This window comes from Thamnophis sirtalis, unplaced genomic scaffold (assembly GCF_051295495.1).
Source record: "Thamnophis sirtalis isolate CommonGarterSnake01/CBP01778 unplaced genomic scaffold, rThaSir2_p1.2 scaffold_4, whole genome shotgun sequence".
Taxonomy (NCBI): domain Eukaryota; kingdom Metazoa; phylum Chordata; class Lepidosauria; order Squamata; family Natricidae; genus Thamnophis; species Thamnophis sirtalis.
The window spans coordinates 74,523,390-74,550,805 of record NW_028261384.1 but is presented as its reverse complement, the minus strand read 5'-3'; the positions used below and the strand labels follow the sequence as shown (position 1 = coordinate 74,550,805).

Below are 27,416 nucleotides of genomic sequence, written 5' to 3'. Positions count from 1 at the left end.
CAACCTGCTTGCTTTGACCCCCTCCTTTTCTCCCTTTGAGTATTTACCTCCCTTGGAGGGTACTTCCTCTGCTTCTCATGACCTACCTCCTTCTTCCATGCCTAATCCTTCTCCACCTCCTGCGCCCCTCCTTTTGGTTTTACACAGGAAATGTGCGTCTTCAGAGTGTCAAGGCTGCCTTTCATCACAGATCCAAGGGCCCTACCTCTTCTACCACACCTACCACCTGTCAAGATCTACCGATGGTGGAGAAAACATCACAGGCGGAAGTGGATGATGAACCCCACCAATGTGACATCTCAGCATTGGCAGAAGGAGAAGTGGATGAGAATGAGTTGTCAGAATATGAAGGCCTGGAACCTGATACACCGAACTACTCAGGCCTGTTTACCTCCACTATTTTCAAATCCTTTTTCTTTAAGGCTAAGGCCATCACTGCCTTGATGAGGGCAGGAGATTCATCCATTCCCGACAAGGAGTTGAAGAATCGGGGGAGTGGCTGTTTTCTGAGCAGAAAGTTTCCCGTGATTCCATTTCTTCCCCTCAGATATTCATTGATGTTGTTCAATGTCAGTGGTCTCAACCTAGCTTGGCTATTGCCCCTAGTGGAATGGACAAGCATTTCTATGTTGCTGCTCTGGGAGAACCTTCTCCAGTGGCCTAAGGTAGATGCCCATGTTCCAGGAGACGAGGCCGAAGGCCTGAAAGTCAAAGACAAAAAAGAAGAATCTTCCTTCTGCAAGGCCCACCTAGCTTCTACTTGGGCAATTAGGGCAACCACTGCCATTTCATATTTTAATTGCCCTTTTCTAATGTGGCTCTGCCAAATCCTAGATAGACTTCCACCTGGGGACACACGCTGCTGCCAACCACTGAGTTCTCTGCCGATGCTACCTGAAAGGAGCAAAGTTTGCCTTGTGAGCGTTGGCGGCCAATTTAATATCCCATTGGCTAGCCTGGTCAAAGTGACTCCCTAAGCACTCCCATTGGTGGTCATCTGCAGTATTATATGACTCAGTGGGAGGCAACCACCAAGGACGCGTGGGTGCTGCAGACCATCCGTCTAGGGCTCACCTTAGAATTTCAGTCTCCTCCCCCTCCCCATTTCATTCAATGTCCTGTCCCAAAGAGCTCCCTCAAGAAGGAATTCATGGAAGCAGAGATCCTCCATTTGATGAATATCAGGGCCACAGAGCCAGTAACCCCAGGGCATGAGGGAACCGGGTTCTATTCCATCATATTCCTGGTTCCCAAGAACTCAGGGGGTTGGAGGACCATCTTGGATGTGAAAAGGTCAACAGTTATATAGCCTACAGGCGATTCAAGATGCAATCTCTGCGGTCCATACTGGCCTGTATCTGCAAGGGAGACCACCTGATGTTTATTGTCCTCAAAGAGGCCTATCTACACATTTCAATCAGACCTTCACACAGGAAGTTCCTCAGGTTTTGTTACAACTAACATTACCAGTACAGAGTTCTTCCCTTTGGACTCTCCTTAGCTCCTTGGACATTTACCAAAATCCTCGCAGCAGTAGCAGTCCAATTCCGGTCAATCCCCATTTGTCTGCAATGTTATTTGGATGACATTTTGATACAGTTGTCGACTCTCAGCTAAGCGTGTCGAGATCTGTGCATCGCCCTTCACTTTCTGGCAAGTCACGGCTTCTCCGTGAATACTGAGAAGAGTCATCTACTTCCCTGCACCCCACTACTTCATCTGGGAGTGGTGATAAACATGGAATCATCCATGGTCTTTCTATCCTAGGGCCGTTGCACCAGCATTTGAGCTCTGGTGGACACTGTCACCTCTCGGCACAAGGTACCTCTGATATTGCTATCCCGCCTCTTAGGGAAGTTAATACCTTGCGTAGACATAGTGCCATAGGTTCATCTCCATTCTCATCCATTACAATGATTCCTTCTCCCACACCAATGAGTGGGAGTTTCCACATCTCCAGCGACCATATGCGTGCCCCCCCAGAGTCCTGTGATCTCTTCAGTTGTGGAAGTCCTGGGCAATTCAGAAGGCAACTCTGTTCAGGGAACCCGAACGGATAATTGTCACATTGGATGCCAGCCTGTTCAGCTGGGGGGCCCACCTCAAATCTCAATTGGCCCAGGGCCATTGGTCTCAGGAGGAGCTGGAGAACAGCATCAATTGGCTGGAGCACCAAGCTGCTCACCTGGCTCTAGGTCAATTCCATCACCGCATCGCCGGCCATCATATCCTCGTGATGACATCGCAACATTGCAACCAAGGCACATGTGAACTGCTAGGGCGGTACCCACTCAAGGGCACTGATGCATGAGGCCGAACGCCCATGCCTCTGGGCGGGGAAGAACCTCTTATCTCTGTGGGCGGAACACATATCAGGCTCGGCCAACATTCAAGCAGAGTGGCTGAGCAGGGCCACGATCGACCATGCAGAGTGGCGCCTGTACCTGGACTTCTTCCACAACATCACTCAGAGGTTCGGCCAGCCAGTGGTGGACCTATTTGTGTCACTGCAGAACACCCAGCTACCACACTCCTTTTTATGGTTCCAGACCCCGGGGACAGAGGGCAGTTCTCTGCAGTTGCTGGCTGCCCAGCCTACTATACGCATTTCCTCCCCTTCCCCTTCTGTCAAAGGTAATCACCCAAAATGCAGACCTCATCGTCATCACGCTACATTGGCCTTGCCAACCGTGCCGTTCACATATCTGCTCAGCCTCTTCATCTTTTCTCCATGGCGGATACCAGAACACAAGATCTCTCTCAGCCAGGGGGAACTGGAGTACCCAGACCCACTGTGGATCCAGTTAATCACCTGGCACTTGAGAGGGAGCTCTTAACTAGACACAATTTTTCTGCCAATGTCATCTCTATCATATGGGCCTTGAGATGTGCTTCCACAATTGTATTTACGAGGCTTCCTGGTGGGCATTCTGCAACTGGTGTGCAGGAGCACACATCAACGCTCCTACAGTTACTGTCCTGCAGGTGTTGTACTTCTTACAACATGGACTATCTAAGGGGCTGGCACCTAGCACTCTCAGGAGGCAAGCGGCCGCCATTGAGACAGTTCTACCAGTAAAAGACTCTATTTCCCTGCCACACCATCCTAAGATATGGAGTTTTCTCAGGGGGGGCTGTCAACCTACGCCCACCTGTAGTACACAGGTACCTCTCCTGGGACTTTTCTCTTGTTCTCCAAGCCCTTATGGGTCCTCCCTTCAAACCATTAAAATCTGTGACTCTCAAGCTCCTTACTATCAAGGTAGCCTTTCTTGTGGCCATAACATTGGCCAGGAGAATTTCGGAGCTGGCAGCTCTTTCAGTCCACCCAGATCTGTTTCTCATCCGACCAAACAGAATCATTCTAAGACTCAACCCCTCCTTTCTATAAATCTGAAAGTGAATATGTGGTTCCACAGGGCATAGGAGATTGTCCTGCCAAACTTTTGTCCTCACCCTGTCCATTCGTCTGAGAAAAGATTGCACAGGATGGATGTACGATGGACAGTGCATTGTTATATTAAACGAACACCTGTATTCCGGTGCACTGAAAGCTTTTTCATGTCTTTCCAGCCCACCACAATGGGCAGGAAAATGTCACCAGCAACGATCGGTAGATGGTTGAGGGCTGGCATAGCCCTAGCCTATGAGCAACAATCCAGAGCCATACCTCACTGCATCCTGGCTCATTTGACCCATAGTGCTGCCTCTACCGCCTCCTGGGCAACTCAGGCATCAGTAGAACTGCAACATGGGGCTCAACATTGCCGTTTATCAGACATTACTGGCTAGATTCCTTTGCTTCGGTGGAGGCGGCGTTTGGACGACATGTGCTGCAAAGGGTTCTCTCTATGATAGGGGCCCTGGACCAGACTCTTCCCCCACCGCTTGATCATCTATGCTTGGGTATATCCCATGCATGGAGTCTCCAAGCAGTGCACAGAGAAAGATGGTTGGTCTTACCTAAATGGTAGTTCTCTGTGAATTGCAGGAGACTCCATTCCCTCCCTGAAGAGCCGGTCTAGGATCCATCTTGAACTCTGCATTTCTAATTATCACTTTTTTATCTACGCCTTCGTTAAGAACTGAGCTACAGCAAGCCCAAGGAGGCATGTCCAAATATTCAAACTCAGTCTTGGGGCTAATAGGCAAAAGTTATAGCCCATGCATGGAGTCTCCCACAGTGCACAGAGAACTACCATTCAGGTAAGATCAACCATCTTTTTCAGATTCAAAGTTTAGAAGGTGTGCATTTTGTAGTTAAGATCTTTTTGAAAATTATTTGATTTTTTAGAATCTCAACTCATTTGTGATACATTTTCAACAACAAAAATATATAAATATTCTCAGCTGATAATGGATTTTATAAATCTTTTTTCCTACATAGCTTAATATTTTATATATCAAAAGAGTTTTCAGAATCGTAGCTATACATCCTTTGGTGAAAAATAATTTTCTATCCATCATACAAGCTTATGGGGGGAAAAAGCATGTGATGCAACCAAGTTCTGTTGTTCTGCCAAAACAATACTATAAATGTAGATTTTTCCATCATGCTCTGCTTTCATGAACAGAGCAAGATACGACCCGCCATTTGCTAAGAAATAAAAACACAAGAAAGTTGTAGTTAGTAAACATTACTAAAAATCCTGCTCTTTTTTGCTTGCTATTGGATTGCCAACCAATGGACTGATTTTCTCAAAAGGGGAAGCGGCACTAGAAGCCAAAATGTGTTAATATCAATGCTGAAATTCCAAGGCACCAATGGAGACATTTAATTTCCAAATTTTCCTGACTAAATAGCGGGAGTATATAAATATCCAGAATATATTATAAACACCAATGTATTTATTGTATGTATTGGGAGATTTTTAAAAATCAATTTTTTTAAAAAAAAGTACAGGTCAGAATTATCACTCGATCAGTCAATAAGGTTAACTGAACTTTATGGGTCTACATTTGCACTAAATGTTGCTCTTCCAGGCTAGATTCATTGCTGCAAAACTAACAATGGAAGACAACTAAGAGGCCTTTTCTATTCCCTAACTCTAAGCAAATTCTAGCCAAATAAATAGTGATATTTTGTTTTTAAGGTTTATCAAGATATAAAACAACTATAATGACTCTGGTGGGAGAATTTATTGAAAGTAATAACTACTTTCTAAAAAAGAGGGTTTCTTTTTCTTTTGCCCTACTCCTTTGTTTCTACTGACTTCCTCTTCCCAGTTGGTGGAGACAGCAGCCAAGATGGGTTGTCTCTATCCAGTAACCAATAGGACTCAGTCTTCAGCTGTGACATAATTGGTACCACTAGTGACTCCTTCCAGCTTTAGACTCAGTCCAATCTGCACACTTTTGCAACTCTCCTCCAAATTTAATCAGTAATTAGTGGTTAGCTATTGTTATCTAAATATTTCAATTGACTTTAATTAGCTTCGGTTGCTCCTTATTGGAATGCCAAATTTCTCCAAATTACCTCAAATTGACAGCTGCTGCTTGTTTCGAAGGCTGCTGCCTCTCAGAGAGTTGTGAGTGCCACGAGTGCGCTCAGGAGCACTCTGTGACGTCAGACCTTCGGACAAGCCCATGGGCAATAACCCAACAGCTTCTGTCCTTTCTGCAATTGGCTATGAGGCTTCCTTGAGTTTTGCTTCATTTTGGTGCCAAAAACAGCTCCAGCATCCATTTTAGCAAAGGTTAGAGTTCAGGCGACCATTTTCTTTGGCACGAAAAACTCCGATAACATTTTAAAGCACCCAAAGGCTCGTTTCTTTGCCAGCAGCACAGCGGCATCTTACAGCTCAGCAAGAGAGCCCTGAATCACCAATTGTATGACTTAATTGATAAGCGGGGATATGGATCCTACCAGTCCTCAGTTGTCCCCTCCTGATGGCCCCATTGCTGACCCCTCTGGCTTACCAACAGCTAGAAAGAGGACAGCACCAGAACCCAGTCCAAAGGACAGACCTAAGATTTCCAAGGCAGCCCAAAAGGCGGAGGATCGCCGCTAACACCAGCTGGACAAGCGATTTGCCAAGGCATAGCGTTTGGCAGCCAAGCAGCAGACCCAGGTCATTGCAAAGCGCCAGCCATCATCCTTTCCTGTCAGGGCCATTGCTGATTGAAAGTCACAGGCCCACTGATTTCTCCTCAGATAACGAGGAGCAATCTCAGGAATCACATGGTTCAGGGCCTGTGGAACCTTCTCTGGTTCTTCAAACCATTCAGCCATCTCCTGAGACCGGAAATCCTCTGGCTGTGCAGGGCCCCTTACCAGCAGTTAGATTTGATATGGCCTCCATAATATCTGAGGCCATAAAGCGAGGCATTGCTGCAGGTCCCCAACAACATGCTGCTGATCATCTGGCTCCAGTTGTGCCATCACCAAGACAGTCTCAAACTAGCAAAAGTCCATCCTCTCAGTCTCAGTCTCTACCCATTCTGACCAGGCCTCAGTGGGGATGAAGGAGGAACAGGCAGTTAGAGACTCTGACTTATTGGAGGATGAGGATTTAACACCTGATCAACCTACCTTTGTAGGTTTGTTCAAATCAGCAGTATTTAAATCTCTCCTTAAGGCTAAAAAGATCACCAAGGTCTCAGACTCAGGAACTGGGCATCCAGTGTATCCTCTTTTTCTGGAACTCCTGGTAGAGAAGGAAGTTATTCCTTTTACCAAATTATTTGTGGATTTAGTCCAAAGGCAATGGGGATCCCCGGGATCAGGGCCTCTCCCCAATTCTTTGGAAAAGAAACTCTACAATGTGGGAACAGAGCTAGCAAAGCTATTGGAAACCCTACCTGCACATCCCCCAGTGGCGACCCTGTCCTCCCCTTCGCACTAACTCGGGCCCCAAGGAAGTCTTAAAACCTGAAGACAAGCGTTTCGGGCAGAAGCTTGTGAAAGGGCACCGGGCTTCTGCATGGGCTGTTAGAACCCCCACTTCTTCTTTTTTCAGCAGAGCGGCCATTCTCTAGATCAAACAGCTCCAGGAATGCCTTCCCCCATCAGATGCTAGAACTCATAGGGACCTTAGTGAAATCAAAGTTGCCATGGAACTTGTGGCAGATGCGTCCCTCAATTCAGTCAGGTTCTCTTTTAAGGCCATGGCCTCCTCAGTTTCTATCAGACACTTGCTTTGGTTGAAACAATGGCAAGCAGATGCCAGAGCCAAATGGAAGCTGGTTTCAGGTGCATTTGGAGGAGAAAAACTTTTTGGGGCTCCGCTGAAACCCCTACTGGTGGAATCCGACAAATGCAAGGTTCTGCTTTCTCTTTTTCACAAATTCGAAAACAAGCCTTCTCCCTTCTATCGCATGTGTTAAGCCGGCCGCCTTCAGCAACCAAGAAAGAAACCACTTAACTCCATTTTGCAGAATTAAGAGTACTTTATTGGTTATGAAAAGATGGCAGCTAAGTAAAGCAAGGTCTGAGGCAAAAGCACGCAAAATCATACATATCAATATTTGTCCAACCACCTTCCCCCCGGTAACCCCCATCCCATTGTCCAATCTGCAAGTCCCTCAGGTGTCATGTGGTTTGCATCTCCAAGAAGCATCATAAGGTTGGTATGCAGGACGGTTGGCCTTGACCAACTCTAAACACCAGCCATCAGCATGCGCAGTAGATGGTGAGAACAAGACTCCCACTTAACAATATCTCCTGTACCAAACATATCCCTCCCAAATATCATGCCCCCCTCCCCATTTCAATGGCAGCTGAAAGCGAATAGTGAAACAAGCTGACAGCAGGTCTCCCTTTCGGGGATCAAATGGGCGGGTTGCCTTTAGTCCTCAATGCTAATCAAATCCTAGGCAGTTCTATCAGCCACAGGACAGATTTGAGAGGGGAAGCCAACGTTTCCCCCCTAAGAAGCCCTTCAAGGGCTCTACCAACTGACCGTGGGAAGCCACGACCACGGACCTGTGAGTTCTGAACACAATAAAATTTGGCCTGTCATTTCTCTCCACTCCCTTGATGCTTTTTTCCCCTTGCCCCGTCTCCCGGGAGCCATCTCGCAGACTCCTGATGGAACAAGTGGTCCACCATCTGCTGGAGATCCACGCATATCTGGTTGATCAAGGGTTTTACTCTCAATTATTTGTTGTACCAAAAGCATCGGGTGGGTAGAGATCAATTCTCAACCTAGAAACCTTGAGCCTGTATATCAAATATACAGGTTCAAAATGCATTCAATCCAGACCATCCTAGAGGGGATCAGGGAAAGCGACCACCTCACATCGGTGGACTTGACAGAGGCATAGAGGCACATCCCCATTCTACCGCCCACAGGCAATTTCTAAAGTTTTGCTATGCATCAAAGCATTACCAGGACAGCTCCCTCCCCCATTCAGCCTGTCGTCCGCGCCGAGGGTGTTCACAAAGGTCCTTGCAGCACTAGCAGCCCATCTCCACGCTTGGCCCATCAGACTGCAGGGCTATGTTGACTACATCTTGATATAGTCCAGTTCAGCGAATCAGGCGTGCAAAGATCTTGAGGTCACCCTCTCGACGCTCAGGGAGCATGGCTTCTCCATCAACATGGAGAATAGCCACCTTGTCCCCACAACAAGGCTGTTGCATCTAGGCCCAGTAACCGACAACAGTGTAGGGCACAGTTTTACTCTTCCCAGACCACCTCTCCAGCCTATAGGACTGGTCCTGCAGGTGAAAAGGAGCCGCCAAATATCTCTCCTCAGATTCTCCCAACTCCTGGGCAAAATGGTCTGTTTCGGCATCGTCCCCTGGTCCAGGCTGCACAGTTGGGGGCTGCAGTGGTTCTTCCTGCCACACCAAAGAGCCAACAGAAGCTGTTCAGCAAGGTTGGTCACCGTTCCAACAGAGGTAATCAGGTCCCTGGGTTGGTGACTCTCCTCAATTATCACCAAGGGGTCCTTCTTGTGGGACTCGGCCTGCATCACAATAACAATGGACACAGGTATCGTGGGTTGGGGCCCCATCTCCACTCTCAGATTGCACAGGGCACCTCGGGAGAAAAGACACAACACCAATTGTCTTGAACTGTGAGTTATCCACCTAGCTCTCAAGCAGTTCTGAGACCTTGTGATGAACTCACATGTACTAGTTCTCACAGACAATATAACAACAAAAGCACACATAAACTGACAAAGAGACACGTGGTCCCACGCTCTGATGGACGAGGTGAATCGCCTGGGCACCTGGGTGGAACATCCTCTGTTGTCACTCCACGAGAAACACATCAGTGGCGTAGACAAAGTCCAAGCAGACTGGCTGAGCCAATCCCAAGTCGATCACACGGAATGGAGCATAACACCAGAGCTGTTCCATAAAATGATCCACAGGTTCGGCGTTCCAGTGATAGATCTGTTCTCGACTCATCTCAACAAACTGCCCATCTTCTTCACCAGGTATGCGGGCCCGGGGTCGGCGGGGGTGGATGCCCTTCATTGCACGTGGCCAGAGGGTCTCCTCTACGCATTCCCCTCTCTTTCGCTAGTCCAGAGGGGGATCCGCAAGATGATCAAAGAGCAGGCCGAGCTCCTCCTTCTGTTCCCCCACTGGCCGTGTTTCCCGGACTTGGTCAACCTCTCCATGGCCCCTCCATGGCAGATCCCTATTCCCAGGGCCACATTGATACAGGGCTCTCTCATCCATCTGGACCCACTCTGGTTGCAGTTGACCGCTTGGAGATTGAGCGGACAACCCTAGCAGTGCCGAATCTCTCTCCAAGGGTCATACAAATTCTCCAATCCTCAAGGTGCACCTCCACCAACCGTATATATGATGTTACCTGGAGGGTCTTCCACACCTGGTGTGACAGTCACGATATTGTCCTGACCTCGGCATTGGTCCTGTCGATCTTGAACTTCTCCAGCAAGGACTGGATGCGGGTCTTTCCATCAACACCCTACAAAGGCAAGTGGTTGCATTAGCATCAGTTCTACTCTCCATCATTCGAGATTCTCTCCACCATCCTTTAGTGACTTGTTTGCTCCGGCGGCCAACATCAATCAGATTCACCACCTGGGATTTGGGCAGGGTTCTGGACACTCTCACAAGATCCCCCTTTGAACCACTTCGTACCATCTGCATGAGGTACCTGTCCCTCACAGTTGCCTTTTTGGTAGCAATTACTTCAGCACGCTGCATTTCCGAAATTGCAACTCTGTCTACTGGGCAAGACTTTTGTATTTTCCATGAGGCAGGGTAGTGCTTCAGCTTGACCAGCGTTCATCCTGAAGGTCAACAGTAGGTTCCACAGAGCCCAGGAGATCATTCTACCCAATTTCTGCTCTCCCCTGCCCACAGACTTGAGCACAAATGGGACAAGCTGGACGTGCGCCGTGCACTCCACATCTACATTTCCATCTTTTTGACACTCAGGGGCCCTGTTTGTTTCTTTTCATCAAACTAACATGGGTGCCAAAATCTCTTCCAGGTCCATTGGACATTGGATCAGGTCCTGCATCTTGAAATCCTATGGAGCTCAGGGACTGCGGCTCCCTCCTCATGTGACACCACATTTGACGAGAAGCGTGGCCATTTTGGCAGTGTGGTCTACCCAAGTGTCAGTCGAGGAAATCTGCAAAGCAGCCATGTGGTCTTCACCATCTCTGTTTGTAAATAATTATAGATTAGACAGATATGTGTCAGCAGATGCTGCTTTTGTCAGGAGGGTTCTCCAACCAGTCAGAACAGGACAATCAGCCTCAGGCCAGTCATCTACCCGCTCTTAATATCATGGGCAAACTTTGGTATGTCCCATCCTGGCTGCTGTCTCCACCAACTGGGGAGACTGGGCGTTGGTCCTTACCTGATATGTCCTTTCTCCGGACGGTGGAGACAGTAGCCAGCCCCATCTCATAAGATGACTAAACTCTGAGAGACTGTTAGCGATTCATGGATTAGGAATAGTTTAGGGCACACTGGAGGAGAGCATGATTATGTTATCGGATGTTGTGATTTACACAATGCATCAGTCTACAGATCTACCTTCGTTAAAGCTGGGAGAAGTCACCAGTGGTACCAGTGGTGTCACAGCTGTAGGCTCAATCCTATTGGTCATTAGACAGAGACAACCCATCTTGGCTGCTGTCTCCATCATCGGGAGAAAGGGCATATCAGGTAAGGACCAACACCCATTTTATTTCTTTTTCATTAATTGTAGTGGAGGAAATTAACGAAAATCCAGTTCTGATGCTGGTGTACATAGTCCCTGTCTCTTTTCTGACAAGATGTTTCTGATGAGATATGTCAAGAATGAGGAGATTTTCCATCTGGTACATCTAAAACATCTCTGCCTAACTTTTGAGATGCCTTTGAGTCTTCGCCTTGGGGGATCTTCGCCCAGTCTATAGATATGAATAGAGAACTTTAAAGGAGAGCAGCACAGGGTACTCTTGATATAAAGGGAAATGAAATAATGACATGAAATAGAAAGAATGTGGTTTGCAACAGTGACTTTAGCTCCTCTGATATTTTTGAATTTCCTGTTCCAAGCTGGGAAGTAAGCAATTTAATCCTTGTTTTAGTCAGACCCTGCACATTTGGGATGGATGAGTAAAGAACAATGAAGCCCCTATTTGCTCAATTCAAAGTGACTTTCTAATATGAAGACGCTTCTTTGATAAGAAGCAAAACGTCTTCAGGAAAAAAATAAAAAAAGTCCAGTTGCCTCATGAAAAAAGCACCTTTGGGACTGTAAAGGAAGGAAACTCTAGGAGACTCTCAGCACTTTAATTTTCTTGGCTTGAGCATCAGTTGGATGGCTTTCTGGGTCTGATTAATATTTAACTGTGTTCTTTTTGATATTCTGTCCAAAATAATATTGTTTTGCTTTTTTGCTTTTTTATTCAGGGGTTTTCTCTAAAACAACATACTATCAGGATGCTCTTAAGCAACTTCAAGCAGACCCCTTAGCCCTAGAAGCACTTGGTGCTCCCCCTCTGAAAGTTCACTACATCAGCTTGAGAGACAAGAGCAACCGCGTTGATAAGTCAACTGCCCAGGTAACCAGCAGATGCATTAGGAGCTGATGGTGAAGTAATAAAACAGAAGTCATGACAAAGAACAAAAAACAGTTTATAGGATGTTTTTAAAGTCAATAAGAAAATGGTATTATACTAAATAGCAGAGGCAGGATTCCTGAAAGTTTGGAATTATTGAATATTATTCAGTAATTTAAAACAGTAGTACTTATTAGCAGTAATAATGTGTAAAAAATTATCTGTCATACTGATTTTAAAAGAGGCTCCAAATGGATTCACCACATTTTAAACTTTGCCTAAACCTCCTAATATCTTCAAAGTTTTTGTTTAATCTCATACAGGTAGTTCTTGCTTACTGATCACATTTGGGACAGGCAAGTCTATCACCGTTGCTAAGCAGAAAATCATATGACCACAATTGATTTATGGCATCATGACCCATTGTATTGAAATATTACATAATTGTCACTTAATGATATTTCTATGTTCTGTGTTAACTGCTTATCATTATCTGGTTACAAAGCACACAAATTGTGATTGTCATTATAGGATATTGTGATGGTTGTCAAAGGTTTTTTTTTTAACACCATTATAAGTGGTGGTTATAATCATTCAAATGTTAAATAAGGCAGTCAGCAAATAAGGACTACCTTGAGTAAGATACCCTACACAGATTTTGAATATAATGCAAGTGGCCTCAGAATGGTTTCCCTATCTATATGAGACTAATCTGACTTGAACTAAATTTTAAACTTAATAGATTAATATCCCTACATTTGCAAAAGATTACCTTGGCACAGTATACATTTTATGGCAGTACTTCCATGACTTTTAATTCTTTGGCTAGGACCTGAATCATTGCTTTCAACACTCGGTTGATTACATTGTGATATTAATTTGGTTAGAAAATTAACAAGAATAGCCAAAGTATATGAACATTAAATTACCAGTACTTGAAATTGTAGGAAAATGAAATTGGTTCTTTCAACATAATTTATCCATCTAACAAGAAAGATTTTAGCACACAACTGAACTGGAAGCGCAGTGTTGCTGAAATGATCACTCATTGGTAGAATAGAATAGAATAGAATAGAATAGAATAGAATAGAATAGAATAGAATAGAATAAACTTTGTGACTTTGAATGCACACAAATCTGCATACATTAAACTGAAATTTTGTTGCATACAGCTCTCAAAGGTCACCACCTCCAATATATACTACATATACATGATTAAATAAACACAAACAAGAAAAATAAATAAATAAATAAATTTTAAAAAGTTATGTATATAATATATATTTTTGCATTTAAAAGATCCTGGACTATGTCCCTTAATATCTTCTTTTTTTAAAAAAATATAGCAAGATATCCTTCTTAGACCTCAGGAGTTATGTGACTAGACTTCAGTCAGTAAATTCATTCTATATAAGACTAATTTGGTTTCAACTGATATGGATGGGTAATTTGCAAATGGAAAGAACATCTCTATCTAAATCTCCAGATAACCATATATTGAATTACATGCTGACTTGACTAGATCAAATTCAAGAATGAGGATTTTTTATTTCTCCAAATCTTTCTGAACTCCATATCAGCTGTGTTAATTATGGATGTTAAGCATTAGGAAACAACTGGAAGAAGACAATATTCCCACCATTGGTCTGAAAGATTTAAGAAACTTCATATAGATAATTTTCCATTTACGACTGCAGTTGGAACCAGAATTTCCATTGCTAAGCAAGGTGGTTGGTAAGGGAGTTGCACCTGATTTTATGACCTTTTTTTGCCTTGGCTTTAAGCAAATCACTGAAATCGTTAAATGAATCTGGCTTCCCCCCTTGACTTTTGCTTGTCAGAAGCTATCTGGGAAAGTCATAAAGGCAATCACATGACCTTGGGATGCTGCAATTATCATAAATATACATTGGTTTTCAAGCACACAATTTTTTTATTATTATTATTTTTGTTACATAGACAACACATACCCACAACAATGAGAGGGAAAAAAAACAAAACAAAAAACAAAACAGAAAAAAACCCCATCATCACGTATAGCATGTCGTTTGGCTACAAGTGTTTTAGCATTTATCATTCTTATACATTTATTATTTCATTTAATAGGTTATAATATACAGTTTGGGTTACTTTATTTACCATCCCTTCCTCCTGTTATAACACCACCTTATTTTCCCTTTCTTTCCTCCCTTCCTCCCTTCTCTACTTTCTTCCTTCCTGCTCTCCCTTCCCTTCCTTCTTCCTGTACCTTTCTTCTACTCCTGCTCTTCCTCATCCCCTTCATACCCTCTCTCCTCCTCTTTCTCTCCTTTCCATCCTCCTCTCCTTACCTCTTTCTTTTCACCCTCTCTCCCTTCTCTACTTTCTTCCTTTCTCCTTTCCTTCCCCTTCCTTCTTCCCTTACCTCTCCTTTGCTCCTGCTCTTCATCTTTCCCTTCCTACCCTCTCTCCTTTCTTTTCTCTCCCTTCCATCTTCCTTTCCTTTCCTTTTCCTTTCTCCCTCCCTCCCTTCTCTGCTTTCCTCCTTCCTCCTCTCCTTCCCCTTCCTTCTTCCCGTGCCTTTCTCCTACTCCTACTCTTCCTCTTCCCCTTTGTACCCTCTCTCCTCCTCTTTCTCTCCTTTCCATCCTCCTCTCCTTACCTCTTTCTTTTCACCCTCTCTCCCTTCTCTACTTTCTTCCTTTCTCCTTTCCTTCCCCTTCCTTCTTCCCTTACCTCTCCTTTGCTCCTACTCTTCATCTTTCCCTTCCTACCCTCTCTCCTTCCTTTTCTCTCCCATCTTCCTTTCCTTTCCCTTTCCTTTCTCCCTCCCTCCCTTCTCTACTTTCCTCCTTCCTCCTCTCCTTCCTCTTCCTTCTTCCCGTGCCTTTCTCCTACTCCTACTCTTCCTCTTCCCCTTTCTACCCACTCTCCTCCTCTTTCTCTCCTTTCCATCCTCCTCTCCTTATCTCTTTCTTCTTTCCCCCATCTTCCTTTCATTCTCTCCTCCTTTCTCCCTTTCTTTTTCTACTATTATTGGTGTGTCTATTTTAAATCTCAGTTTATATTTCCTTGGGATGGTACTTCCGCCAACCCAAATATAATTTAGTATCATTTCTTATTCCCTTACCTTTGCTAATCTATCCTAACTATATTTCCCCCCACAGACACACTTTGTATCTCTCTATTATGTATATACTTATATATTTGATTAAAAAAATTAAAAAAAACACAACATACATATGTTATAAAAGCTGGTTACAAAAAAAAATGTGCATCTCTTCCATTAATTCATATTAATTCAAATGTCTTAACTCAAATATTTACTATATTAACATCATCACACCTCCACTTTTAGTTGACTACAATTATTTAAACATCCTTCATCCTTAACTATACCAAAAATTCAATCCCTAACCACATGCTGGCATTTCATTTACTTATTTATAAAATCCTCAATTAACATTAAGTCCTCATATCCTGTTTTAGCTAAACATCCATAATATTTAATACCAAAAATTTCTAATTTCTAATCCTCCATGTATATAATTTATTATCATTCTCCTTTCTTTATTTAGTTATATCCTATATCATAGCATTTTCCCCCTATTAATTAAGATTTAACTGTATATAGTTTTATTTTATTTTTTATAATAATTATTATTGTAATTAATAATCTTTATATATAGTCCAAAGATATTTCTAACCTTCCCTTCTCATATCCAATTATTACTTATCATAACAACTCAACATTACATACATTACTCTCATTATCAATTATTATTCAACTATACCTATTGCAAATGAATTTAACTAGGTTTAGCTAATTTTGAAATACTCTTCCATCATCAGCCTGTATCTCTCCAATAACAGAACAATCTTATATCTGCTGCCATTCGTGGGTCCAGTTCTCCAAATATCTTTATGAGCAAGTCCATACGAAGAAATCTTTGCACCTTTTTGTTTGTAAAGCCTCTCATATAATGTTGCCGCCCTCTCTTTATTTCCTTTATCAGCTTGTCTTTAATTCTCAGTAGTGGTATCAAATGTTTTGCAGATGGTATTTCATAAAGTATGAATTCTTTAGTGCTTCTCACTCCTCCTGCGCCCTGTCTTTTGAAATAAATTTTCTGTGTGTCTGCCTCCTCTTCAAACATTCCATTCTTTCCTCCCTCAGAAGTAAACCAGTTACCCCGAATATCAACAAATTCAGAATCTTTATCTCCGACATCCTTGTTTTGTATTTGAAAAGCATTCTCAGTTTTTTCCTCATACTTTGTTGCCAAAAACACCAAATAATCCAATTTTCTCTGAATTCTATCTTGTGTGTCAGACAATTTCTGTAGTGCTGAAGAAATCACTTTAATAGACACTTGAATAGACGCCATGTTTATACGTAGTTAGTATTTTTTCTTAAGAGCTCTGAAGTATTTACATGTAAAAGCAGACTAAAAGCTGTACAATCTTATCAGATCTTAAGCCAATACTGCCAAGCAATAAAAGTGTCAAGATGTAAACAGCCAAATTATAATGAATTGGTTTACAGCCCATTTGCGGAAGATCAGAGGAGATGTTGGAGTAATCTATCCATTATCCGTGTGAGTAACATTTAAAACCACCGTCCAAAGCCATTAAAAAGTTCAAAATCGCCGCTAGATTCTTCTGTTCTTTAAATTAGTTTAAATTTTTAGGCGGTCCGTTCTCTCTAAATAATAAAATATCCTTACCAGCTGAAAACACTTTCTCTTTCTTTAGGGCTGCCTGCAGTTTCAATTAGCCTTGTGGCTAATCCGGAAGTCACTGGCAAAGGAGGTTTTTCCAGGTCCCCAGAGACTTTGCGAACGTCTCTGGGACCACTGGGTCTCCTCCTACCTTTCATTATCTCTCCAGGACAGCTTGGGTCCAAAAAGGGACCGTCCAGATGCTTCGGAATAGAAGGAGATTCAGGGAGATCCTGAAAGTCCGTCTTCTCACTGCTAAGCCCCGCCTTCTTCCAAGCACACAAATTTTGATCATGTGATCATAAGAATGCTGCAACAATTGTACGGGTGGAAACCAGTGGTCAATCACTGTTGCTAAATCAATCAATCAATCAATCATCTATCTATCTATCATCTATCTATCCTATACAGTTTTTGTAGAACTAGAAGTCCTCACTCCAGTCATGAGAAGTATTCTGTTTTGGGGTTGTTTATTAGAGTGAACAAATGGGAAATGATAAATAAATAAAGTCTATAGTTCTGCCAGATAATGTGCATATAATCTCAATGCATACATATTAAAGAGGTGTCTGTGGTATATCAGATTGAATGAAGATAACTTTTGCTTATGATTTTTCAGACACTAGATTTTAAATCTATATTAAGAATTAAATCTACATTCTTCAAAAGAATGGACATTTGCAAAAGTTTACGAGAAGGATTTCTTTTATAGGTAAAAATACCAGTATCTGGGAAAAAGTCAGGTGGTTATCTTCATGTTAATTCAGAAATGGATTTTTCCCTCAACAGGTAAGTTTTAAAAGATCATGTTTTTAAAATTGTTGGATATTTGAACAACCATACTGTGTATGATAGTTATTCTATCATACTATACTTAATAGCCTTAGAGGAGATATTGCAGTTTGATTAAAACAAATGGGTAATGAAACTGATAAAATAAAGAACTGTGTATAACTTGCAATCCATTTCTGTATCAACCAGTACAAAATGCTGATGTAAATAAAGACATATTGTTAATTGGGTTGCTAATATAAGTTTCCAAAAGTGATTCATGTAAAGTTATACTACATCCACTTACTAGTGTACGTTTTCACTGATTTGCATCTAGTCTATATAGTTTCCTCAGACAGTAGATATTTACTCATTGGAAACCAAATTGGGGAATACAAAAATAAGTAATTTTTTTTAAAAAAAACATAGTTCACTAGAAATATCAACAAGTTAAAAGCTTTTTAAAAATAAAATAATGGTTTATCCTTAATAGTATTTACCTAAAAGACATAAAACAAATGATGTATTGGGAGGACTGCAGCAATGAATCTATTCTAGGTTAAAATCTTAACTATTATATTTCTACCATGTTCAACTACATATTTTCTAACAAATTTTTGTGTTAGCTGGAGTCTACAGGAAGTCACGCTACAGCTCTGCAATGGCCACAGAATTCCAGTGTATGTTTCTTCTATGAAGACTATTTCTGGATAAAATACGTAATATGTAGAACTGAATTATTATTATTATTTGTATTAGTATATTCAAATCCAATAAACATTCTTACAGACAACCAGAACATATGAACCATTTATTTATTATTTAAAGTTTAATTGCCTTCATAACTACTCTAAAGACTTATAATTACAAATGTAAAAAAATGTAAAATAAAATTACAGAGAGACAAAAATGTAGCTGAATAGAAGACAGAATTTAAAAAAAAAAACATCATGGGGTACACATGGCCATCATCCTTGCAACCAAGTCCTTAACAATTTGCAGAGTCAAAAGAGTAAAAGCAATACAGATCTCTATGGCTATATGTAATTCCTTTATGAAACAGAACTTTTTTATTTTTCTTTTAAAAAAAAACCACAAATATGTCATCATTTGTCAATCATTAAGACATTGAAGTACAATTTATATGTAATTCCATTGGGCAGGAACCATCACTGAGGAGATATACTTCCTGGGCGCCACAGTGACACTGCTTAATTGACTCTTTGGGGTTTAAACTAAAGCAGATGAAGGATAATAAAAGGTATATATAGATTTTAAGTAGCTTGGAGTTTTATATCCTGTCCAGTTTAAAATAATTTACATATATTCCCAAGGTATTAGGGCTGTGTATACTTAAAAATAATTTGGGATTAATGTTTAATATTTTGCCCAAGCACAGCACCTGCTTACTATTCATTGAAGCAACTATGCTTTTCTGCATTATTCTCTGGATGCCTGAAAAAAGATATTAAATCATGTTAATAGGATAGGTTATTAAAATTATCAAATATTTTTCTAGGCTGATGAGGGAGCTTGAAAAAGGAATGACCGCTTTAATTAGTAGCCGAAAAGTGCTGTACTTATATACTTTTGTAATATCCCAAATGCTTTCTCTAAATAATGTTTGATTTCAGGTGTCTTATAAATGAACCAGTGTAGTTTAGCAGGAGACACTCAGCCATGGGAATTCATGGAATAATTTTGGGCCATCATGCTGTGTCAGCTCAACTTGCTTCACACAAATGTAATGTGAAAAAAGTAGAAGAGACGATGCTATCTCTTCTTAATGCAATTAAGCTCTTGAAGGGAAAGTGCATACAATATAACAAATAAAAATTAAAAACAAATAAAATCTATTTGTCTTCAGCACTAAAATGCACTCTATAGTCAAAGAATAGCCAAGAACCTTTGAAATATAGTATTTAGCATATGGTTCATACAGTTTCTTTTTAAAAAAACCAATTCAATTGCTAGAAGTGCGGTGGCTCACATGGTTAGGACACTGATGATTGGCAGATTCACATTCGTGACCCAGTTGCTTCCATGAGGTAGGGTGAACTCCCATCATATTCTCCAGTTCCTGTTGACCCACAGTTCAAAAGCTGAAGACCAAAAGTACATAGATGGGTACCACATCGGTGGGATCTTAATGGGGACATGAAAGGAGTCCCCAACTGTGTGTTCCCTGGGCAACAGTGATATTACCGTTCAGCCCTTTCAACCCAGAAGTGCTTTGGTGCTTCCAACACAACTGTACACTATTCAGTTGCTATATTGTCGCCTTGTCCTTCCATAATTAATAGGCAGGATTTATTATAATAATATGAATAAGATTTTGAATGCCTAACAAAGACATAGACTATATTAATAACAGACTTGCTCTGAAAGATTTTTCACTTTCAGGAGAGGTTCAAGTCTTTGTTTGGATTGTGGTGAAATAGAAATATGCTTAATAAATACATTCTGAGTAGTTATGTATCATACAATGTATAGCCCAAAAATTCTATTGCTAAGACTATTAAGTGAATTTTACCCTTTTTACACCCTTACTTGCTACAACTGTTAAGTGAATCACTGAAGTTGTTAAGTGAATCTGACTTCCCCATTGACTTTGCTTGTCATAAAAGGTGATCAAATGACTCTGGGACACAGCAACCATCATAAATATGAACCAATTGTCAAGCATCTGAATTTTGATCATGTGACCATGAGCATGCTGCAGTGGTCCTGTGAAAAACTGTCAAAAATCACTTCTTCAGGGCCATTATAACTTCGAACAGTCACTAAATGAATGGTTGTAAATCAAGTAAGTTTTAGAAGAAAAAAGTTTAGCGCACTTGAAAATATTTTACACAAATGCACATATACACTATATTGCCAAAAGTATTCGCTCACCCATCTACATAATCAGAAGCAGTTGTGAGTGAATACTTTTGGCAATATAGTGTATGTATGGGCACATAAAAATTGTCCTAAGAGGGAAAAAATTGGAATGTTAAGTGTACTAAATTGCCATTTTAGCAAGTTTTGGACTTGTCCTCCATGCTAACATCAACCATGTATCATATTTACAAACATATGCTTACCTCTAAGTATCCAAGTTTAAATAACTATTGAGTGCACTGATCTCCTAAATTATGTAAAGTTAGACAGTAAAACCTGTTTTATTCAGATAGTTCTATAGGCAGACTCACATTTATGTAACAAATTGATATTACTGTCCATCTCACAAAATATAACTCTGGGCAACATATAAACAACAGTTAAAATGTTACATTAACATTTTAAAATAAAACCAAGATTGCAGAAGAACATCCATCTAAATATAGCGTAACCATTGCGCAGGCTAGCTAAGGGATCCCCAAGGTTATTGAAAAAAACTATGTTTTCTGAAAGTATAGCCGTAAAGGGGCTCACTTCACTTTGGGGAGAGATGATTTTCTAGAGGGCTGGGCCATAGCAGAAAAGGCATGCTGTCTGGGTCTCATCAGAAGAAACTGTTAGTAGCTAAGACCCACAGCATAACCCTGTGCTAGACTTGATGGATTATGTTGATCTGTGAAGAGATGGCAGAAGGTTTGGGCTTTCAGATTAACAAGATCTGTTTAGTCATATAATAAAGTAGAATTAACTCATCATGTTTCCTTGTTTACTGGGGAAATTGACACATCCTAGGGGCACGCAGCTACATTCTGCACCGATTTTAAGCTGCTGGATATTTTTCAAGAGCAATCCCATGTATAGAGCACATTACAGAAGTGAACAGGGCATGAGTGAGCAGAGTCTGAGAATCCAGAAAAGAGTGCAACTGGTGCACAACATAAACATGTTCAAAAGCCATCCCAACCATGAATGTCACTTCCTCCTTAAGCAGTAGTCTAGAAGGATTGTGCATCATGTCTGTTTGGAGTAGCTCTAGTAAAAAAGATGGTAAAGTCTCAGATCCAGAAGCACAAAATTTAGGCCCACTCCATCTTGCCGAGGTTCCTTTTATTTTTCTAGACATTTGAAGCCTGGCATCAACAGCTTTGTCAGGGTGGAGATATGTAATTGGTGTTCATAAGCACACAAATACTTCACCCCAAGGCAATAAATTTACCCTGCAACAGATGTTATACAGGAATGGAGAGGTTCCAAACCTTGCATCATCCCACATATCCATATTCTATTGTCATTAAATGAAAGTTAATTTATAAATCTGAGCTGAAGGAACAATGGTAAGCTATCCTTTCTGCCTTGGAAATATTTGCTAGCCTTTGCCAACTTCTCTTAATGTTGATTGGAAATAAGGTTATTTTGTTCCATATCTATTCTTACTCAGAAAATATTTTGGGTAATTGAGAGCCACTAGTATAATTTATAACATTGTTTATTTTCTTTGTTCAAAGAGGACACAGTACTTGGGAAAAAGACACATTGCTTTTGTTCCTTCATTATGCCTTTATTAGCCTAATATTGATCTGCCTCTGTGAACATTACTTTGTTAGTTGTGACACTACACTATATCTTAAGGACATAATTAAACTAAGAAGAAATAGATCTCATATTAAACAGTGTCTACTTTTTAAACCAGAAACTAACTACTTGTGTAAAATCTTTGTCCAGAAGAATTTGATCACACTGCATTGCTTTCCATGGAATATACTAGAGAACCAATGCTTTTAATAAAACAAATCCCTTTATTAACAATGGTTTGATATTGCTTACAAAATGGGAAAAAAAGATATTGCATACATATCAGAAAAAATATTGAATTCTCGTTTAAGAGTTTGAGTAGCATAGCTAATATTCTGGAAATGAATTCTTAAATTTAAACTGCTAATGTTTTTCAGTGTAATCATTATCTCAATTACAAATCAAATACAGTTTTGGAGCCCCAATTTTTAGTTATGAACAAAAAATAGTGATTTTTATAATTGAGAACTACTTAGTAAACTTTGCTGAGGAAAAGGGGCGTGGAATTTAAACTTTTAAATCAATAAGATGATTCCTTGTGAATTTAAATGAATTCCAATTACATATTAATGGCTCAGAGAACAAAATTTTCAAATACAAAATGTATGCACTAAAGGAAAGAACTATTCCATGTTATAGCAATAAATTTGATGTAACAAATGGCACATCTGCAAAGTCAATTAGGAGCTTGGCATAGTCTCATTGATTTTGTGAAAGTTAATATGTAAATGCATGGTTGAGTGTTGAACTACCAAAAAGTTGCCTCTAATGAAAGTAAACTCTTGGCTTTCATGACTATGCTAGTAAAGCAATACTGCTATTATTAGTGATGGAGATACTTTTTCAACTAAGGCATAGCAAAAGTATGGAGCAATTAAGACTTTAGTATTATTTAATAGAAACTTTTTGGGATGGAATGACAATTTTCTCTTAACTGGAAAGCAGAAAACAATTTCAGAATTGAACATTTCCTTAAAATGTTATGAATATTCTTTGAAGAGTTGAAGAAAAAATATGATATGCAAATTTCTAAAAATCATTAAAAAACCAGAAAAACCAGTTTACCACATTAAAGAAATAATGTTTGTATTGATCAATGGAAGAACCTAACTGGGCTATAATTTAAAGGGCATATATAATCATAGCGCACTTATCACAATTTGTAAAATTGCTAAGCTATTTAAAGATATGGCACTTATTTACTGTTCTTAACTCTTTATAAAGGTACTCCTGTATTCTAAAGGAGTTTTCTTCTGTTGACTATGCTGCATTTATGACCAAAGTATCCAGAGTGCAAGTTTTTATCTATACTTCTAACTAGGAGCTGTCTAGAAGAAATGATTATTTTTTTAATGAGCGCTTCGGGGAGAGAAGGGAAAGGGACTGTATAGTGAGGCTGTCTTGTAACATGCAATCATAATGGGCAGGCTCCATTGCAGTCATAAGTAAATTTACATCATTCTATAATCACAGAGTAACAAAAATAATACAAACAACATAATTCATATCATTTGTGTAATGATCTTACTATGGTTGACAGAGTGTTCAATTTAATATGCAACTGAAAATAACAGACATCCTCTTTATTCAGCTACAATAAAGCATGGTTTCATTGTGTATACATAACTCATAATTGTAAAAGCCTTTAATTCCTTTCAGATTTACAATTACGAGCTAACAAAACAATACATATTAAGAATGCACTTGAATTGAAATATGGATATACAAAACACAAATCTTGCATTAATTAATAATAAACAGAAAATCAATGTTTCCCTCGAAATTCCATTTTAACTTATAAGAAGCACTGCTAGAGCCTCACAATTTCTTATAAAGAAGTATGGAGTCAGAAACCTGCATTTATACTTAATATAAATTAATAAACTATCTTCATATTGAACATTTCTTCAAATTTTCTAGTGCACAAATGTTGAAATTTTACAGAAACTTAATCAAATTATTATATGGCTTGAATCATATAATCTAAACATGGTTCTGAAATAAATGTTTAATATTATTCCCAAAACTTAGTAAATCTATTAGAAATAAAGCACTTTTCATGTAGAATACAAATTTTAAGAAGTAATTGAATGATGGTAGATAAACTGCATGATGTACATTCTGCATATAAATGAGTTTTTGGGGTCTTTCATTCTTTGAGTTATAATACATCTATCTCTTTATAACTACATAGAAAAAAAATAATCTGCGAAGTAAAGAAAAACAGCCTATACCTATTCCTGTGAGCAGGTTTTTTTTTAAGGAAGCTAAAACATCTTGATAAACTAGGAGTGTAGAAGTAAAATAAATTTAGGAATAAAGCTAAAAAAATTATTTCTTACTTAGTGATGAATAGTTTAAATAGGACCAGTAAAAGGCCACTGGCCAATTTAGGTACAAATCTATCTAAACATACTAGAAACTAAAAGTACATTGTATTTCTTTCCTAATATATTGGTCACCAAATGATAATTATATAGATTAAATACCAAAACTAATATACATATTTCAAAAGAACATCCTCTTTTCCCAATGGCAAACATTAACGTTAAAGTTAGGATTACAGGTAGAGGCATTTATCAGAAATAATATTATATTATGAAATCTGGAAACTGAATAAGCTTATATACTAGCATTCAAATTTTAACTTATTATTTTATGCATTTGAGGAAAATATACATACATAAGTTTTATTCAGACAACTCAAATATCTACCATGAATAAATAATTAAACAGAATATCTAAAACATTGCTTTGCATGTATTAGATATTTTAGAATTAATGTTTTCAGCTTTTCTCTGTGTTAAGTATTTCCAATAATATCAATTCCATAGAAAATTAAGGTATTTGGCAGATGATTTTTAACATTTTCCTCTACAAGAATATTTTTATATGAATTTTATTTGCTGTACATAACTGATCTAAGAAAAAAGAGACAATCTTACAAGGCTCAAAGCAAAAACAAGCTATAATTCAGGCAATTGCAGGTATTCAGTATTTTCAGTAAACTCCAGGTATTTCATGGAGAAATGGTTCCTTAAATTTAAATAGTTTTGAAATAGTTTTGTGTGTAACAATTTTATCTTTTTTTGATTGCCTGCATTGACCCAGTGTATAGGACGCCATTAAAATAAACTCCTCTTTTACTACTGGTTCTTCTGTTTTTTCTCCAATTGTAGAATTTTCAGATGTATAGACTTCATTTACAGTAACAACATTTGATTCATCTTCTGTGTTTTTAATACAGTTTATTTTATCAGGAATATCAGTTTGAGCCAGCCAAGAATGCAGCAAACATTCTTCTGCAGTTGCCCGTTTCCTAAATGGAAAAAGAAAGAAATTGACTTAAAGAGTCTAGCTACAAAATGTTAAGGCTTAAAATCACATTCTAGGATCCTGTTAGCTTTGAGAATATTTCAACTTCACATGAACCATATTTTCCAAATAATAGAACACAATCTATTGCAAATAGTCATATTCTTTTTTTAAAACTTACATTTTCATCAGGGCTTATATTTTTATTTTAGGATGAAGTAAACAGATCATATTACAGTAGACTTGAATACCAACCTGTGAATCTCCCTCCAGAAAAGTTAGATTACATATACTATAAATTTGATGTTTCCAGTTTAATCATCAGAATTATTCAAGTCCAGCTAAATCCACTGCTAATGCAAAATCACATGAGATGACATTGTGAAATATATTATTAAGCCAAGAGTACATAACATAAGCCGCTGGGTGAGATCATTCGCCGGCACAGGATTAAATACCATCAATATGCGGACGATACCCAGTTGTATCTGTCCGCCCCGTGCCAACTCAGTGAAGCGGTGGAAGTGATGTGCCAGTGCTTGGAAGCTGTCAGGGTCTGGATGGGAATGAACAAGTTTGCACTCAACCCTGACAAGACCGAGTGGCTATGGATGTTGCCCCTCAAGGATAGTCCAGATACTCCATCTCTAAGCCTGGGGGGGTGAAATCTTACACCCCTCAGAGAGGGCCCGCAACTTGGGTGTCCTCCTGGACCCACAGCTGACACTAGAACACCATTTGTCAGCTGTGACCAGGGGAGCTTTTGCCCAGGTTCGCCTGGTGCACCAGTTGCGGCCCTACCTGAACCGGGAGGCACTTCAAATGGTCACTCATGCTCTTGTCACCTCGAGACTTGACTACTGCAACGCGCTATACATGGGGCTGCCCCTGAAAAGTGTTCGGAGACAACAACTGGTCCAGAATGCAGCCGCGCGAGCGATATTGGGTGTACCAAGATACACCCATGTTACACCTATTCTCCGCGAGCTGCACTGGCTCCCGATCAGTCTCCGAACGCGCTTCAAGGTGCCGGTTATCACCTTTAAAGCCCTACATGGCTTAGGACCTGGATATCTACGGAACCGTCTTCTGCCACATACCTCCCAGCGTCCGATAAGATCTCACAGGATGGGCCTTCTCTGGGTGCCGTCAACTAGACAATGTTGTTTGGCGGCTCCTCGGGGGAGGGCCTTCTCTTTAGCTTCCCCGGCCCTATGGAATGATCTACCCCCAGAGATCCGGACCCTCCCCAGTCTCACAGCCTTCCGAAGTCTATTAAGACCTGGCTTTTCCGGCAGGCCTGGGGCTGTTGACCTCTTGAATGAGGTCCAGCCCCACCAAGGTTGAGTGCATGTTGTGTCTTTTAACTTGCCTTGTCTCTATTTTTTAACTTTTCTAGTATTCTTTTAAATTGTTTTTTATGTAAGCTGCCCGGAGTCCTTCGGGATTGGGCGGCATATAAATTTATTAAACATTAAACATTAACAAACATTAATCATTTACATTTTCAATTCCTATTTTTCATATGCATAGGTTAATACTCATGAAGAAAATAACTGAAATAGATCTTACTCAGGTTTTTTAATCAAAAGAGATTTGATGAAATCCACTGCAGATTCAGATACAAAATCAAAATCTTCAGAGTAATTTACATGTATCTGAGATATATTTAAGAATGTTTCTTGTTTATCATTCCCCAAAAAAGGTGATACTCCTGTTAGCATGACATATGTTAATACTCCAATGCTCCTAAATAGAATAAGAAAATAAAAACATATGTTTCATTAGAAAAAAATATGTGGTTTTGAATTAATATTTCAATAAACAGTTTTTCTTACCACATATCTGTTGCAGTACTGATTGGATCATAGCTTAGAATTTCTGGAGCTATTAGAAAAAAAAATACAATTAAGTTACAAAGAAGACAGCAAGGAGATGGCAAAGAGATGGTGGTTTGTATTTCTTTTGACATGCAATCTAGTTGGTGGAAACAAATCCTTGGCACTGAGAACTGAAACAGTATAATAATGTGAAAAGGATAAACAGAAAGAACATTGGTCCTTATCTGAATGTGTCTTTTCAGTAGAGTGGTGGGAGGGGCTACAATTGCGTTTTGTCAAAACCTGATTGGTCCAAAGACTGAGGGAAATTTCTTTAAGTATCCTCCTTTCCCTGTTGGCTCCCAGT

General features: G+C 39.9%; 2 protein-coding genes across 4 annotated transcripts in view; one reads left to right on the top strand and one right to left on the bottom strand.

The window, feature by feature from the left end:
* COA1 (cytochrome c oxidase assembly factor 1) overlaps positions 1 to 27,416 on the top strand; it is a 120,489-nt gene that overhangs the window by 80,088 nt on the left and 12,985 nt on the right. The window contains exons 4-7 of one of the 3 annotated variants that reach the window (XM_087713131.1): positions 8,701 to 11,107; positions 11,840 to 11,991; positions 17,401 to 17,477; positions 18,086 to 18,245. In XM_087713131.1, coding sequence (XP_087569257.1) covers positions 10,921 to 11,107; positions 11,840 to 11,991; positions 17,401 to 17,477; positions 18,086 to 18,173 — 504 coding nt within the window. In that variant the 5' untranslated portion in view covers positions 8,701 to 10,920 and the 3' untranslated portion in view covers positions 18,174 to 18,245. Of the gene's footprint in view, positions 1 to 8,700; positions 11,108 to 11,839; positions 11,992 to 17,400; positions 17,478 to 18,085; positions 18,246 to 27,416 lie in introns of those variants that run through there. The other 2 variants (XM_087713130.1, XM_087713132.1) reach the window with 2 other exon arrangements.
* Positions 22,119 to 27,416, bottom strand: part of STK17A (serine/threonine kinase 17a) — a 47,394-nt gene continuing 42,096 nt past the window's right edge. The window contains exons 5-7 of the mRNA XM_014060927.2: positions 27,068 to 27,116; positions 26,802 to 26,978; positions 22,119 to 25,233 (exon numbers count right to left, since the gene is read on the bottom strand). Of these exons, the coding sequence (XP_013916402.2) occupies positions 24,915 to 25,233; positions 26,802 to 26,978; positions 27,068 to 27,116 (545 nt within the window). The 3' untranslated portion in view covers positions 22,119 to 24,914. The remainder of the gene's footprint in view (positions 25,234 to 26,801; positions 26,979 to 27,067; positions 27,117 to 27,416) is intronic.